At 48.0% G+C, this 16,564-nt stretch overlaps 1 protein-coding gene across 1 annotated transcript; it reads right to left on the bottom strand.

Annotated features, from left to right (window-relative positions):
* Window positions 1-515: 515 nt before the first annotated feature.
* Window positions 516-14,983, bottom strand: DDX23 (DEAD-box helicase 23). The gene is made up of 17 exons (XM_045829919.1): window positions 14,855-14,983; window positions 10,634-10,842; window positions 9,991-10,095; window positions 8,983-9,076; window positions 8,808-8,873; window positions 8,114-8,252; window positions 7,700-7,833; window positions 7,458-7,570; window positions 5,821-5,964; window positions 5,507-5,732; window positions 5,102-5,247; window positions 4,561-4,738; window positions 3,579-3,821; window positions 3,004-3,155; window positions 2,773-2,881; window positions 1,857-2,031; window positions 516-1,416 (listed from the first exon to the last, which is right to left on the bottom strand). The coding sequence occupies exons 2-17, from the start codon at window positions 10,840-10,842 to the stop codon at window positions 1,193-1,195; spliced, it is 2,457 nt and encodes an 818-aa protein (XP_045685875.1). The 5' UTR covers window positions 14,855-14,983; the 3' UTR covers window positions 516-1,192.
* Window positions 14,984-16,564: the final 1,581 nt, after the last annotated feature.

The raw sequence follows: 16,564 nt of genomic DNA, 5'->3' as shown, positions 1-16,564 counted from the left end.
CACATCACGGGGTAAGGAAGAACCTAAAGAGGGGAGCTCGTGGGAGACCTGGCCTGCAGCCTTCTCCCCACAACCTACCTCGGCCAGCCCAGCTCCCCACTCCCTGATGCAACTCGCACCCCATCTCCACCCTCTGCACTGGGGAGCGAGAAGCGAAGGGACTGGAGATTGGGGTCAGGCACAGAGCACCGGGCATGAGAGTGGCCCAACGGTGCTGCACCCACCAGTTTCACAACTGCTTTCCTTCCTCACCCATGCAAAGCTCCCCAGAGGGTGTGCAGGTCAGAGCTACAGTTACATGAGGCTGGAGAAGGGGAGGGAGAAAGCATTAGGGTGCTATTCTCCATGGTTTTTCTGCCTCCTGCCAAGGGCCTCCTAGGACCATCAGCTGAGACCCTAGGCTCTGCTCTGGATGGGTGTTTGTTTTGTTTTGTTTTGTTTTTCATTCCTAAACCTGTTTTCTGTGGTTCCAGGGAGCACACGAGAGATAAATTTAGCTAGAACTAGACACAGCCTTAATATTCATGTATTTATTCTCAGAACATACAAACTCATCTTTTCAGAGAATAGAAAACAAGTTTCACTCAGCGACTTCAAGACAGACACAGCCAGCTCACCCCTGTCCCACATCTAAAAAATACTCCTGGGTGAGGGATGCTTGGAGTGCACAGCACCCCTTGACACGGAGGCCGTGCACAGCTCTATAAACAAGGCTCTCTATTTGTCTTATAATCCCAAAAGGCAAATGCTATCAAAATGGCAGTAAGGGTCCAAGGTCCACGACCCCCACAGTGCCAGAGCCCCTGGGTCACCCAGGGTGAGAGCGCTGCTGCTGCTCACGCAGTCCAGCCTGTGCTGCGGCGGTGCCCGCCTGGTGGCAGGCTTCTCTTCAGCCGAGGGGGCAATGCCAGTTGGCTGCCCTGTAACTGGCAAGAGCCAATGACCCAATGCAATCCCGGTGCCTGCCAGAGGGGCAGAGATGGGCCAAAATCCGTGGTAATTTGTTCTCCCTGCCTCCTGCAGGGCTTTCCTCCTCTCGCAGCCCCACACTCACACCTTCAAACTGGAGGGTCCAGGTCAAGAAGTCTGTTTCCTAAGCCCCCATGAGAGTGAGGACCTGGAAAGAGGACTGTGAGGGTCCTAAAGAACAGGCTTCGGAGCCTGCCCTTAAACCCGTGGAATGAGTCCTGTGTCAGGCAAAGATGGTCTCTTCCCGGCGCTTCTTGGTGAGGATAGTGCCTGGCTTGTGCTGGGCATCTGGATGGTTGGCTAGCTCTGGGGGGCAGGAGGACACTGGGCTCTCCAGGATGGCTTGCTTCAGCTCATAGAACACAGCAGAATCCTCTTTGGTGAGGAAGGTGATAGCCACACCACTCTTGCCAGCTCGTCCCGTGCGGCCAATGCGGTGGATGTAATCTGGGCAAAGGGTAGGGGAGCGATGTCACTCAGGGCACCCAGCCAGATGGCTTGGTGAGCAGTGTCTGAAGCCTCTACTTTGAAGGTGTCCTCTTCCTCACCCCTCCATGAGCAGCAGGTAGAACCCCTGCTACCTGAGCCTGCAGCGCCCACAGTGCTCTCCCCATGACCACTACTAACGGGGTGCCCCTACCACACAGACCGAGAGGGGCCTACTTCCATTCTTTCCCACACTCTGAAGACTAGAGAGCTATCCCAGGTTCAGGACAACACACCCTATGAGACAGAGTGGGAGCTCTTCTCACTGGGACAAGCGATCCTAGACTCAGAGCTGTGAGCCGTGGCGGCGGCAGCCTCCTCGGCCCAGCACCCTGACTTCACGTGGAGAGAGACAGGGAGTCTCCCTTCACCCAGACTGCAGCAGCTTTCCTTCCACTTACCTTCAATGTTTTTGGCCATATCATAGTTGACCACCATAGACACATCTTGGATGTCGATACCACGGCCCGCCACATCTGTAGCCACCAAGATGTCCTTGGCCCCAGCCTTGAGGTTGGACAGCGCGAACTCTCGCTGTTCCTGGCCTTTCCCACCATGCAGCGTACAAGCGTTGTACTGTTGGGAGAATGGTGAGACAGAGAAAGTGCAATGGGATTGCGGAAAGACACAGAAGTTAAGAGGAAGCAGGGACAGAGAGGGCAGGTTTCAGAGAGCAACAGGGAAGAAGGGGCAGGAGGCAGGAGAAACAATGAGTGCAATGAAGGTATGGGGAGAACAGGTGAGCTGAAGAAAGGGTGGGAGACCAGATGTGGCATGGCAGAGAGAGCCAGGGCAAGGTCAAAGGTAAATGAGGAGTGACATGTGGAGCCAGACACATGAGAAGTCATCAGAGAGGATGAGGGTGGAAAGCAGGGACCAGGAAGTTCAAGGAAGTTTAAGCACTGGGTAGAGAGGACCCTCAAATACCAGTCAGGAGTAAAGGATATTGATCCACACCTCCCTCCAGACCACAACATCCTCTCCCAAACATACACAAACACAACAAACTCCAACCCGTTCTATTCCTCATCCTCAGATCCTGCCAGGATGCGCGTCTCAAACCTCTCCCTGGCCCCAGGCCACTCGGAGGAAGACCCAAGGGCAGAACTCCAGCTGCCACTGCTGGGACAGATAGTCATAGGGACCAACCCAGTCCTCCTTATCTCCACCAAATCTCTCCTTTCCCTCTAGCCCTGACTTGTTCAACACTGGAGTTCAAAAACGGGTGAAAATTTAAAGCAGGGACCTAAGGGCCCCCTCTAATTTCAGAAAGCAGTGCCAAAGAGAACAGACTCTGCCCTTCCCTGCCAGACGCACCCCCATCTTCTCCAGGGATTTGGCCAAAACATCACAACCCTTCTTCTGGTTGACAAAAATGATGATGGGTGGATCAAAGCCTTGCTCCAAGATCGCCAGCAGCTTTTTCCTGGGGAGAGGAGAGAAAGGAAACAGCAGCTCTTCAACAAGGCAGAACAATCGCCCTCCAGCAGCCACTCACCCTGAAAAAGCCCCCTCTCCGCCGCCTCCCCAGCTCAGCTGCCCCCGTACCTCTTCTCTGACTCCGACATGAGGAAGACCTTCTGCTCCACGCGCTCATGGGGCTTGCCCGCAGAGCCAATGTACACCACAGCAGGCCGCCGCAGGTAGCTCCGGGCCAGGCGCTCCACGGCGGGGGGCATGGTGGCCGTGAACATGACCGTCTGTGAAAACAGGAGGCTCAGCCTCGGGCCCAGGAAGACACACTCACACGTCCCCCCACCACCGTAGGCAGCACAGCCCAAACTGAGAATCTACAGTGAGCCACAGTGTGAACTCTCACAGCCACCACCTGGGAATGTGTCCTTTGCTGTCCCACTTTCCTCAGTACCTGTACCTGACATCTCGTGACAACAGGAAGGGCTGAGCACTCATTAGCATCTGTGATAGGCAGTACCGTGACTGTCTGGGACCACTTTTCCAGGGCTAAGCTAAATGGTTACACTGTTAGGAATGTCAGAAGATTGCACCTAGGCAGGCCCCACTATTCTGCAAACACGTACTTTGGGACCACCTACTGCAAGGGGGACCCTAAAGCAGGTTTACCAGCCTGCCCGACTCTTCCCGGCCCAGGGAAGCAGCCTTACTTGGCGGTACTTATGTTTTCCTGACTCAAAGTTGGCCAACATCTTCTCGGGGTCCTCAGCCTCATCCGTGTCCGGCTTCTGGTTACTGACAGGCATGTGCTCCAGGATCTTCTGGACGTCTGGCTCAAAGCCCATGTCAATCATTCTATCTGCCTCGTCCAGAACCACGTAGGTACAGCGGCTCAGCACCAGGTAGCGGTTCTCCAGCACATCAATCAGACGTCCTGGGGTAGCGATCACAATCTGGGGGTAGAGTGGAATCATATGTAGCCCCAGCGGGTACCCCCTTCTTCTCTCTTCTGTGGACGATCCACCCACTTGGACAACAGAACCCTGATGCTAAGGAGCTCGGATCCCAGCGTCTAGTTACGTTTGGCAGTGAAGGGTCTCGAGAACTGACACAAAATCATTTGTTGCTATCTTGGATTTTTTTTTCAGGAATAAACGGGGTCTCTGAATATGATACAGGACTTAAAGGAGGAGGCAAATCAAAAGGAACTTTCTTAGAAGACAGACGAAGGAATATTGTGGAGGGAGCTGTGTAAAATGATTACACTAAGAAGGCTGCAGAAAACCCAACCCCTGTATCAGACTTCTTATACAAAGCTCTCCTCCCCCACCCTGGAAAGGCAGTGACACACAAAGTCAACGATTCGGACTGGCAGAGCGATGGAGAGCACAGGGTGTGAATATGATCTCAGTCCTGCCCACTGCCAGCTGTGTCTGACCCTGGACAAGTCATTAACCTGGTCCTCAGCTCCACCTGTAAAGTGGAGAGTCCCCTGTCCACTCTCATATAACTGTGAGGACTAATGATGTGCACGGTACAATCCCTGGTGTAAAAGTTCTCAAAAACAATAGCTCATCTGCATAAACCAGCCCTTTTCTTCAGCTGACTGAATGTCTGAGGCAGAAACTAGAAACAGAGCCCCAAAACAGAACAGCCCGAACGGCGGGCTGGCTGCCGGCCAGGTGAACAAACCTCACAACCCATGCGCAGCCTGAAACCCTGGTCCTCTCTGGAGATGCCGCCAATGACAGCCACAGTGCGGATGCCTAGTGGCTTCCCAAACTTGATGGTCTCTTCCTCAATCTGCTGAGCCAGCTCACGGGTGGGGGCCAGGATGATGGCATACGGGCCCTGGTCTGACTCTTCGATCCTGTGGTAAATGGGGCATCCCACAGTTTCATGAGCTTTGCTTCCCATCCGACCGCAAACAGGAGTAAGACCAAGTCACACTTAAGGACGGCCATGGGAATGCAGAGGGTGGTGGGAAGAGGGTGCAACGATCTCCCTTAAAAATCAGAGACTCCAGGAGAGCCAAGTTCCCCAGGGAGTGGTCCCTGCAAGCAACAAAATCATACACTTCTTTGATATTATGATCCAGTTATTCTCTAATATCTGACCCCGACTACAGAAGGGCTCCTGATTACAGACTTCAAAAGAAAACCAAACACTCATTTGCCACTTTCAATACTCCTACCTAGTCAAACCCACTCCAACCTGTATCAGGTGACCCCACCTGTCAATTTTGGGAAGAGTGGTGATCCAGACGAGCAACGGGATGAGGAAGGCTGCTGTCTTGCCACTGCCAGTCTCAGCCACGCCAATGATGTCACGATTCTGCAGCCCAATGGGAATTGCCTGACGCTGGATAGGTGTTGGCTCCTGCAGTGGCCCAGAGAGAGCAATGGGTAAAGGCAGAATTATAGACCACCCGGGCCACCACTGACGGAGTGGGTACACGTGCTAGCACAATGGGAAGACCCCAATCACTGTTCACAGGAATAAGAAGAAACACAATCACTAAAGGCCAATACTGCCACCACAAAGAAATAGACAATGTCACCTTGGTGCCCCTGGCAGAGAAGGTACCAACAGTCAAGGAACCAAGTCTGGTCTTGTGAACCAACCTGAACCCCCTTACCTTGTAGCCACATTTATCGATGACCTCCAAGATATGTGGGGGCAGAGAAGAGTCTTTCCAGGATCGGATGGGATTAGGGATCTTGCCGCCTTTGGTGGTGATGCTGTAGTCCTCCCGGAATATCCGCCAGTCCCTATCTGTCATCTCATCTAGCTTCTTCTGGGACCAGTGACGATCATCCCAGCGCTGCTTGGCTTCCTTCTTACGAAGTTTGCGGAGTCTTGCCCTGGAGCAGGATCGCAGAAATAAGGAATTCCCCAGTTCCTTTCCACACACTCTGGGCTCTGCCCGACCACCTGACCCTGACCACTCACTCCTCCTGTTCCTTTTCTTCCAGTGTCCGCCTCTTCTCCATTAGATCTCCGTAGAAACGTGACTGCTCTCGTTTCTGCTGCTTTAAGTCAATGCCTGCAATGAAGCCTCGCCCCAGCAACTGTACCTGGTGCCGCTCTTTGTACCTGAAATTGAGACAAAGGAAGGAAAAAAAAATGGAGCTGTAGCCCTGGCTCGTGTGGCTCAGTGGATTCAGTGCCAGCCTACAAACCTGAAGGCCACCAGTTCAATTCCCGGTCAGGGCACATGCCTGGATTGCAGGCCAGGTCCCCCACTGGAGGCATGTGAGAGGCAACCGATCAATGTTTCCTTCCCTGTTTCTCCCTCCCTCCCCTTCTCTCTAAAAATAAATAAACTTTTTTTAAAAAAGGAGCTATTACAGCAGGAGGGAAGGGTAGACTACCAATGTGTATCAGTTTCCCCCACCCAGAGGACTGGCTGACTACCAGTTTATCAATTTCCCCATCCCAGCTTATCTTACTTCTATTTCGGTAGTCTTTGGTTCTCTCTAGGAACTGCCTAGTTTAAAAGACCTAGTTTAGACAACCTACTGAATGGAAGAAGATATTCACCAACAAGATATCCAATAAGGGGTTAATATCCAAAATATATTAATAAACTCATATAACTTAACACCCAAAAAACCCCATCAATGTGAGTAAAAAAAAGGGCAGAGGACCTGACTAGACTTCTCCAAAGAGGACATAGAGACAGCCAACAGACATACAGAAAGATGCTCAACATCACTAGTCATCAGAGAGATGCAAATCAAAACCACAATGAGCTATCACCTCACACCTGTCAGGATGGCTATGATCAAAAAATAAACAAGTATCGGGGAAGATGTAGACAAAAGGAAACCCTCACGCACTGTTGGTGGTATTGCAAATTGATGTAGCCACTATGGAAAACAGTTTGAAGGTTCCTCAAAAAATTAAAAATAAAACTACCATATGACCCAGCAATCCCACCTCTGAGTATGCATCCAAAGACATACAAAACACTAACTGGAAGAGATACACACAACCCTATCTTCACTGTAGCATTATTTACAACAGCCAACATATGCAAGCAACCTAAGTATCCACCAACAGATGACTGTGTAAAGAAGACGGGGGACATTTATGCAATGGGATATTACTCAGCCGTAAAAAAGAATGAAATCATACCATTTGCAAAACATGGATGGACCGAGGTGTTAGGCTAAGCAAAGTAAGTCAGACAGAGAAAGACAAATACCATATGATTTCATTTACGTGTGGAATCTAAAAAACAAAATAAATGAACAAAACAAAACAGCCACAGACTCACAGACACAGAGAACAAGGTGATGACTGCCGGATGGAAGGGGTTGGGAGGGACGGTATGGGAGGTGAAGGGACTGAGAAGTACAGACCGGTGGTCACCAGAGAGTCACGGGACGTACAGTACAGCACGGGAACACAGTCAGTATTATTGTAACGACTATGTTTGATGTCAGCGGGGTACTAGACTTATTGGGGGATCACTTCGTAAGTTATATAAATGGCTAACACTTTGCTGTACACCTGATAATTATATAATATTGAATGTCAACTGTAATTAAAAAAAGATCTAGTTTAGGCCTGAAGCCACTCACAGTGGGTTGTAGTCAATGGATGTGTCCTCAGAGGCATCCCATTCAAAGACAAACTTGCGGTCATTAAGGTGCCTCGTTCGGCGACGCTTCTTAATGCCACCCAGGTAACGCTCCTGTCCACAGACAGAACACAGGGCACGTCAAGCTCAAGGCCCAAAGCTCGCATGCAGAGATGAGAATGGCAGCGTAATGAACCTCATCTTTGCATGTGGGGCAAGTGAAGACAGAGCCAAGGCCTGCACCTTAATGGCATGCAGTTCCTTGCTCTTGTCCTTCTCCTCTCGGATCTTCTGCCGCCCTTCCTCATCCTCATTTCCATTGGTCTCCCGCTCCATCCTCTCCCTGCGTTCCCGACGTTCCCGTTCCTGAGGGTCTTCTGCAGACCAAAGAAAACAAAGCTGCAGAAGAGCTCAGCAGAAGAAAAAAGAGAGCATGGAGTGATCCAGACAATAAGCACCAAATGAGAAAAAAAGGGAGATTTATGATACAAGGGAAATGGAATTGTAATGGAAAGATGCTTTTCTCATAAACTTCCCCCATCCTTTCCTTTTCCAAACTCCAGAACAAACCAGTTTCTAGCTCTCCTGAGTGACACTGTAATGCCATCCCACCCTTTCACATCCCACCTAAGGGCTATAGCAGGTAGGAAAACGAACCCAACATTTTCCTGCCCAAGTCCTGAAACTGTTTCCTCTTCTTCCTCTCTTCTTCAAGCATCCTCTGCCGCTCTTCCACCTCCTGCTGCCGTCGCTTCAGGGCCTCAGCCTCTCGCTCTGCTTTAGAGAGGAACTTGGGCTACAAAATAGATGGACACTGTAAACAGAGGATCTGGAAGCAGGGTATAATCACATCACTGATGCGAGACAGCAGGGAGCCCAAAAATACTTGCTCAGGGATTAAACCTGCTAAGAAAAACACAAACAGGCCTAGGATCCCGTTATGCGCTGAACTGTGTCCCCTTAAAAATGCATATATGAAAGCCCTAACCCCCAGTACCTCAAAATGTGACTGAATTTGGAGACAGGGCCTTTAAAGAGGTATTTAAGGTAAAACGAGATTCTCAGAACAGGCCCTAATCCAACCTGACTGGTGTCCTTGTAAGAAAAAACTTGGACACAGATACACACTGGGGATGCGCACGCACAGGGAGAAGACCATGTGAAGATGGAGAAGACGTCCATCTACAAACCAAGGAGAGAGGCTTCAGGAGAGACGACCCTACTGTCACCTTGATCTCAGACAACAGGCCTCCAGAATGGTGAGAAACTACATCTCTGTTGTTTAAGTCACCCAGGCTGCTGTTTTCTTAGGGCGGCCCAAGCCGGCTAGTACAGAACCTCAAATGCTTACTTTTGCCTCAGCTTCTTCCTCAGCCTTTTTCTTGGCCAGAAGTTCCTCCAGGGATAACGGCTGGGCCTGCAGATCAAACACAGGACTTCATTCCATGAAGGCTCTCACCCTTTGAAGATCACAAACTGGGGCTTGAATTCAAGAGTAAGATGAGAAAACAATTCCTCTTGCTTACCTTAGGCTTTTTATCACCATGTTCATCCTCTTCATCCTTCTTAGAGTCTCTGTCTTTTCGGGATTTAAAATCTTTCCCTCGTCCAGGAGATAAACTTTAAGACAAAGGAACAGAAAGGGTCCATATTGCTACTGTCTTACCCCAACCGCTAAATGAGGTACAGGCTGACCCCAAAAAGAGGAGGGACGATTCCCCATGACTCAGCAAGACTGGCCCACAGTTACCCGTCAGGGCCAGAGCTCCCTTTGCAGGCAGGGTCGCTCTGCCTGCTCGGAAACCTCACGACAGCCCTGTCTTGGTCCCAATCTACGCAATCTCCTTTTCTAAAACTAATTTCTCGTAGCAAGTGAGTCTTCACTATTGACATCAGAAGTATTTTCTCCAGACAGCAATTGCACATCGAAGTAAAAAAATCCTGCTCTGTAACACACGATGAATTTAGCCTGCACGGCCACCCACACACCCACTCCCCAGATACTGCTGTCTGTCCCCTCCTCGTTCTCCACCCTGCGAGTCCCGTCAATCCTCTCTTCACACCTGCTGTAAGCCTAACCTCCAAGGGATCTGAACAACTCCACCTGTGTTTGTTATACGAATTGTGCCCTTTGTCCTGAATTTCAACTATACACTCAGGGCCAAATAAAAAGTTGAATAGAAAATTTCCAGAAGAAAAACATTCCAATACTGAGCCATTAAGCTCTCCCAACAAATAAACACTTCGTATTCTGGGTAGAAAACTAAACGGTTCAGTGGACCTAAAGGATTGGCGTGTAGGCTAGCAACCTTTCCACATTAACTTCTAAATTCTAAGAACAAGCCAGCCCTCAGGGGTTATGACCTCACTAACTGAATATACTTTTTAAAGGCACATGCCCCCTAAAAAAGACAGCTAACTACCACTTGGGTCCACCCAGACAATTCTACTTTTCTACAAAGCTGAACCAGCTCAGGTGCAGAGAGGAGGAGACAGGAGCACTTCCCCAAAGCCCCCCTCACTTCCTCAGGTACCTAGATCGTTTCCGGTCCTTGTCCCGCCTGTGCCCGTCCTTGTCCCGATCTCGGTCCTTCTTATTCCGATCCCGCTCCTTATCTCGTTCTCTGTGCCGTCGTTCTCTGAAGGCAATGGATTTAAGAAATCTCTTGATATTCCACAGTAACCCACTTCACTGCAGCCCTAAGGAGGTTCTCATGATCTTTTTTTTTTAACTTATTGGTTTTTATAGAGAAAGAGACATCAATTTGTTGTCCCACTTACTTATGTACTCACTGGCTGATGTGTGTATGTGCCCTGACCAGAGAGCGAACTGCTTATCAGGATGATGCTCTAACCAACTGAGCCACCCAGCCAGGGTCTGACCTTTTCTCCCCAAAATGAATTTTAAAGTTGTGGAATATGTTTCTTGGGGGAAGTATGAGGGGATCCTAAGATCTTACAGCTCAGAGTTGTACTGCTAAGTATTAACGGCAATAATCGACCATTGCTGGACCTTCATCTTGTAAATTCACTCTTAACTGTTTAAGCTAAAAATCACTAGGTGTAGAGATATGTGGGGAACACCGATGTCTTAGTCCTGAAGGTATGAGAGGAACCAAGAATGAGGAAGTCTGAAACGCACCCCCTTCCTGCATAACAGACACGCAGTCACTTCACCTTTCCGTGGACTTGGACCGGGAGCGGGAGCGAGATCGGCTGCCGCCTCGACGCCGATCCCTTGAGCGATGCCGCTTCCTGTCTTTGGATGGGGAAGGTTTCCGGTCCCGGTCTCTGTCCCGCTCTCTCTCAGGTGTCCGGGACCGCTTCCTTTCCTCCTTGGAAGGTGACGCATCACGGTCCTTCTTATCAGCTAGCTCTCCTGCCATCTGCCATGGGTAAGAGGAGTAATTATTATGTACTAGATGCTACTCTAAACTGTTCATATATAATGGACTTAATCTCAAAACGACCCTATGAGGTAGATACTTTGCTATGGCTCCTTTATAGATGTGGAAACTGAAGCGCAGGTATATAAAGTAACTTCCTAAGGACATGGCGGTGGTAAGTGGCAGAGCTCCAGGCGGCCTGGCTCCAGAGGCCCACTCTTACTCATTATACAACACTGCCCTTCTGTGATTACTTTTTATATATTCTCAGTTCTACAATGTATACAATGAATATTCCTTATTTTTCTAATTAGCCTGCAAAAGTATGAAAAGATATGTTACTGAGTGAATAGCGCGCTACCCATCTCTAGAAACAGCCTGCACCGCGCATCTGAGGAGTCTGCCAGGTCTGCCGGCCCCCGGGTCAGTCGGTGCACGCACACACTGAGGCGAGATAAAGTCTCTGAAACTCATAAAGAAAGCTCAAGGGTGGGGGCGGGGAGTACTTTGAGACTTGGTATTATAATCTGCACTCCAAGAAAAACTAAAAGGGACAAGCAGAAAGGCACCACTGGTCATGCAACGGGAAAAAACTGGTGAAGGGTACACAGGACCTCCGTGAACATTTTTCTTTTTTTGCAACTCCCTATGAATCTATAATCATTTCAGAAAAAGAAAGGTAGATTCCAACAACTGCAGTGTGCACACATTCGGACCAACACTCCCCACTCAGATTTTCACCGTCTTGATCATCACTCAGTTCCATGAAAGGTGTGAGCAGAAACTTGTCCTGCTCCCTCTTGCCTGGGAAACACTGAACACACTGTCAGCTATCTTTCAGACCACAGAATCTACTCAGCTTCATTTGCTGAAACAGCAGCAAGTCTGAGTCTGCCTCTCTGGCATCATCATCATCGTCATCACCATCCCTATCACCTGGCATACATTTTTCAGAACTTATTTTATCCCCAAGTGGTTCAGCTAGAATATCAGTACATTAAGCTTTACTTTGCAATCCCCCTTTCCCATGTCATTTCCTGCCATATATCTTTAAGAAAGGAGAACTTGTAATCAAAAGAAACAAGTAGCACTTTCAAAAGGTAGAGAAACAACACATTTTATCTCACAATTGCCTGAGAAATGACTGAATAATGTTCTGTATCAGTATATCATGCATTGCCACATGGAGATTATACTGATATCTCCTCCGTGTGCAGCCCTAAGAAAACACACTAGCTCTGGCTGGTGTGGCTCAGTGGATTTGGTGCCAGTCTTTGAACCGGAAAGTCTGTGGTTCAATTCCCAGTCAGGGCACATGCCTGGGTTGCGGGCCAGGTCCCCAGCTGCGGGGCGTGTGAGAGGAAACCAATCAGTGTATGGTATCTCTCACACATTGATGTTTCTCTCTCTCTCTTCCTCCCTCCCTTCCCCTCTCTCTAGAAATAAATAAATAAAATAAAAATTAAAAACTTATATAAAAAAAGAAAACACTCTAGAAGGAAGGCTATTTTCTCTGTAAAGCATCCCAGACATCATGAATTCTTTCAATAAATATTCATTGAGCACCTGGTAGGTGCCAGAAACTGTTCTGTGTACTGGAGATGTACCTGTAAACAAAACAAAGTCTCAGGTCTCCAACATTTACATTCCAATGAAGCAGACAACAGCTAAGCAGTAAGACGAGAATTTCAAATAGTAATTAGAACTAATGAATAAAACAGAGTGAGCCCTAGCTGTGTGGCTCAGTGGACTGAGCACCAGCCTGCAAACAGAAAGGTTTCTGGTTTAATTCCCAGTCAGGGCCAATGCCTGAGTGCAGGTCAGGTCCCCAGCTGGGGGTGTGCAAGAGGTGACCAATAGATTTCTCTTGCACATCGATGTTTCCCCTTCTTTCTCTCTCCCTTCCCCTCTCTTTAAAAATAAAATTTTTAAAAAACTTTTTAAAAATAAAAAAGAAAGAGTAATATAATGGAGAGGAGTATGAACAAGAGACAAGAAAGCTCAGGAAAGAAATTTTTAGACAACATATAAGCTGCGATTTGAAGAATGGGAAAGAGAGCCTGCAAAAATCAGGGAAAAGAACTTACTAGGTAGAAGCAAGTACTAAGGCACTGGGCAGGAACTAGCTTACTGTGTTTGCCAATTAAAAACAGGCTTGTGTGGCTGAGGGGCAGTGACCAGGGGAGAAGACTGATTCAAGATTTCAAAGAGGTAGGTAGGAGTTAATCGTGAAAATATGTTTTAGGCCAGGGTAAAGGAATTTGGATTTTAATCTAACCACCATGGGAACATTAGAATGTTAAACAGGAAGTGATGTGATCTACTTTTACATTTTTAAAGAATCACTTTGGTGACTTGCAAGAAACTCCATAGTAAGGAGGTCAAGAATGGAAACAGAGCCACTGAGAATGCTATTATAGTAGTCTGGGCAAGAGGTGACAGTGGCCTGTTCTGAGAAAGTAGCAATGGAGATGGAAAGAAGTAGACAGCTTCAGGGTACACTTTGGAAGCAGGGCTGACAAAACTTACTATAAAAGGAAAAAAGGAGAGGGGACACAAAGACAGCTCCTAAATTTATGGTTTGAGCAACCTAGTGGTTCATGGTGCCATTAGTGACTGAAGAAGACTGGGGGAAAAGAGATTTGGGAGGAAATCAAGTTTCATTTTGGCCATGTCAATAAGAAAACCTAGTGGAGACTGCAGGAAGACAGTTGAAAATGCAATTCTGGAATTCAGAAGAGAGACCCTAGAGACAAAAATTTGAGTCATCAATACAGAGAAAGCTTTTAAAGCCATAGGACACGAAATTATATTACTTAGGTAGGCAGTATGGTTAAAAAAGAAAAACAATCAAGAAAAGAATGAACAGCATGCACGACTGAGCTCTGGAACGTTGTGACATTTAGAGGTCAAGCACAGGAGGAGCCACAGGGAAAGATGGAAAGAAGCTAAAGCCAAGTGAGAAAGAAGAAGAAAAAGGAAAAAAAGTAAAGTAAAAGAAAGGAGGAAAAATGTGATTTCCATGATCTGGAAATCACAGAAGCCAAAACGCATTTCAGGGAGGGAGTGGTTCACTGTGTCCATGGAGTAAGACTAGGAGCCAGAGGTGTAGTGATCCTTGCTTTTGGGACAATGGAGATGGTTGGTAACCTTGATAAGAGCTGTTTAAAGTCTGAGTGGAGTGAGTTGAGAAGAGAATGAGAAATGAGAATATAGTAAACAGAGGTAACTTTTATTTTAAGTTCTACTCATCACAGGCACACCCCAGACATTGCTTCCCAGTAGCCTTCCTTGAAAGACTCCAGATCTTCGAGCTCCTCAGTTCTTGTTGGGCAGGGGCACATTCATGTTTTGAAGTTTGTGTCAAACATCCACTATTTGCAAGGAACCGTGCTAGGTACTGCGTGAGTTACAGAAGGAAGTCAGGAAGACTCTGTCCACAGGACGTTTACAGAACAGGAGAGGGTATGACACGCATACCAAGATGAAGACTCAGATGAAGTATTTCTTACATCAGTTCAAAGAAGTTCCCTTTCATTTGTGAGATCTGCAGAGGAAGTGGCTCTTGCGCGCTTAAGTATAGTAGAATTTAAAGATGTGTAGCTGAGAGTGCGGAAAATAAGTCATTCCCAGCAAAATAATAGAGGAGGAGGGGCAGAGGCGGGAAAGCAGGACTGGTTCTGGAAGACAAGCCTGAGTTCTAGTTTGGCTGGAGCAAGGGCTACTGAAAACAAGAAAGAATAAGGTCACACTGGGGATATCACAGGTGCTGTGCCAGAGGGAAAGGTCTGCTCTGTAACATCTTCCAGAGACCTGGCCTGTGCTCCCAGGAGCCAACACCACCCGCTGGGGCCCACTCCCCTTGGCTCCTGACGGCTACAGCTTTCCGGGCTCGTGCCCCTTCCCGGAGGCATTCTTCCCCGCCTGGTCCCGGAGGCAGGGGCCACCGCCTGCCTACACTCTCCCCCTCTGAACAAACTTGTGGGAACCGCCTCCGTCGCCCATCACTCACCACTCTGAGTTTGAACCGCCCAACGCGGCCTCAACGTCGCCGAGCAGTCGCCATCTTTCCCTTTTCCTGGTCGCCGAGATGCAACCCCCAGGAGCGCGCGGCGAGCTGGGAAAGCGAGTTCCTGATGCCGGGCTGCCCTGGCCAACAAGGAGAACCTGAGAACTACCAATCCCAGAATTCATGGTGCAAGCGCCAACCCCAGGCCGGTAGGTCTGCTGGGCAATGTAGTTCGCAAAACATTTGACTCTGGCGGAGGAGGCGTTTTCCGTGGGTAGACTTCCTGCAAAAAGTACTCTCCCGGTGCAATCACCTCGGAATATGATGGTCTTCCTAGAAATTGCAATTAACGACTGTAATGGCTTGTGGCTTACATCCATTTTTTGGAAAAACGTTTTTACAAAAAAACACTTTTTGGGGGGGTGATGAATTATTAGTCCTTTTTTTATTGGTGGTTACAGGTGTAGCAGAGTATTTCACAATGAAGGTGGGACTATTCATTGTGCAGGACTATCCCAGGTTTAGGAGGACATTCTAGCAACCCACGATAACAATCCCCAGTTATTGTGACAACTCAAAATGAGGCCATACAACGGATTCCAAAAGCTTCCAGGAACGATGGTGTCTCCTGGGCAGTTGCACCCGTTTTCTCAACACTCCAGTTAGGACTCTGGCGTCCTCATTTTCTTACCCTTTGGAATCTGGTGTGTATTGGACTACCTTCATATAGTAGCTTCTTTTTTCCTCATATTTTCCTCCTCTTCAGTCCTCCACTGAGCCTTTTCTTTTTTTACCCCAAATTGTATGTTCACTTTGTTTTTCTTTGGTCTTATCATTCATAGTTCTCCCCTCAACCCCGCGCCAAAACAAAAACGTTGCAACTTCTAGGATGAATTTCAATAGATACCCGAAAGTAGCAATGCCTCCTTCCTTCCCATTTTTCCATGATCAACTTTTTAATTTCAATCCCATATGGCTGTAAGTCTGCCTTTTTTTCTGAATATATGTTCAGTTCCCCTCAGAGCTTCAGATAAACCCAAATAATCGTAAATCCCTGAACACCACGTACTATGCCCAAAGCGCTCCCGGGAGAGGTACCCACCCTTCTGTTCTGATTCTGCAACCTTTGACTCCGCTTCTAACCCAAAGACACAACGGAAGGGAAAGTAGTCATAGCTCCACTATGTGTAATTCACCCAGTGAACACTGGAGGGCTCTCCACTCACAGAATGGAACCCCAACTAACATCAAAGCTGTAGACTGGAACCTTTAAGAGCTGAATATCTTCAAAGTGCCCAACTCTGAGATGGACACTTAACTTCCGTTACTTATTTTACTGGGTTCTAATAACAGTATGAGGTGGGCATTATCTCCATTATACTGATAAGATTGTGTCCCAGAAAAGTTGATTATGCCTCAAAGGCCACATACCGGGAGTTAAAAGAATGAAGCCAGGATTCAACTTCAGAGTCCATGCTCTTTCCCTATTTTCAGATTACCATTCATCATAATCTTTTAATTTTTTATTGATTGTTTTTTAAAGAGAGAGAAGGAGAAACATCAATTCTTTCTTCCACCCATGTATGCATTCATTGGTTACAACTTGCATGTGGCCTGACCAGGGATCCCACCTACAACCTTGGCATGGGCCAACACTCTTACCAACTAAGCTATTGGGTCAGCGCCGTCATCATCTTTAAGAATGGGTAAATT

The sequence above is a fragment of the Phyllostomus hastatus genome, unplaced genomic scaffold (genome assembly GCF_019186645.2).
Source record: "Phyllostomus hastatus isolate PE091 unplaced genomic scaffold, TTU_PhHast_1.1 phas_scaffold_93, whole genome shotgun sequence".
Classification (NCBI taxonomy): domain Eukaryota; kingdom Metazoa; phylum Chordata; class Mammalia; order Chiroptera; family Phyllostomidae; genus Phyllostomus; species Phyllostomus hastatus.
This window is presented reverse-complemented; position numbering and strand designations above follow the sequence as displayed.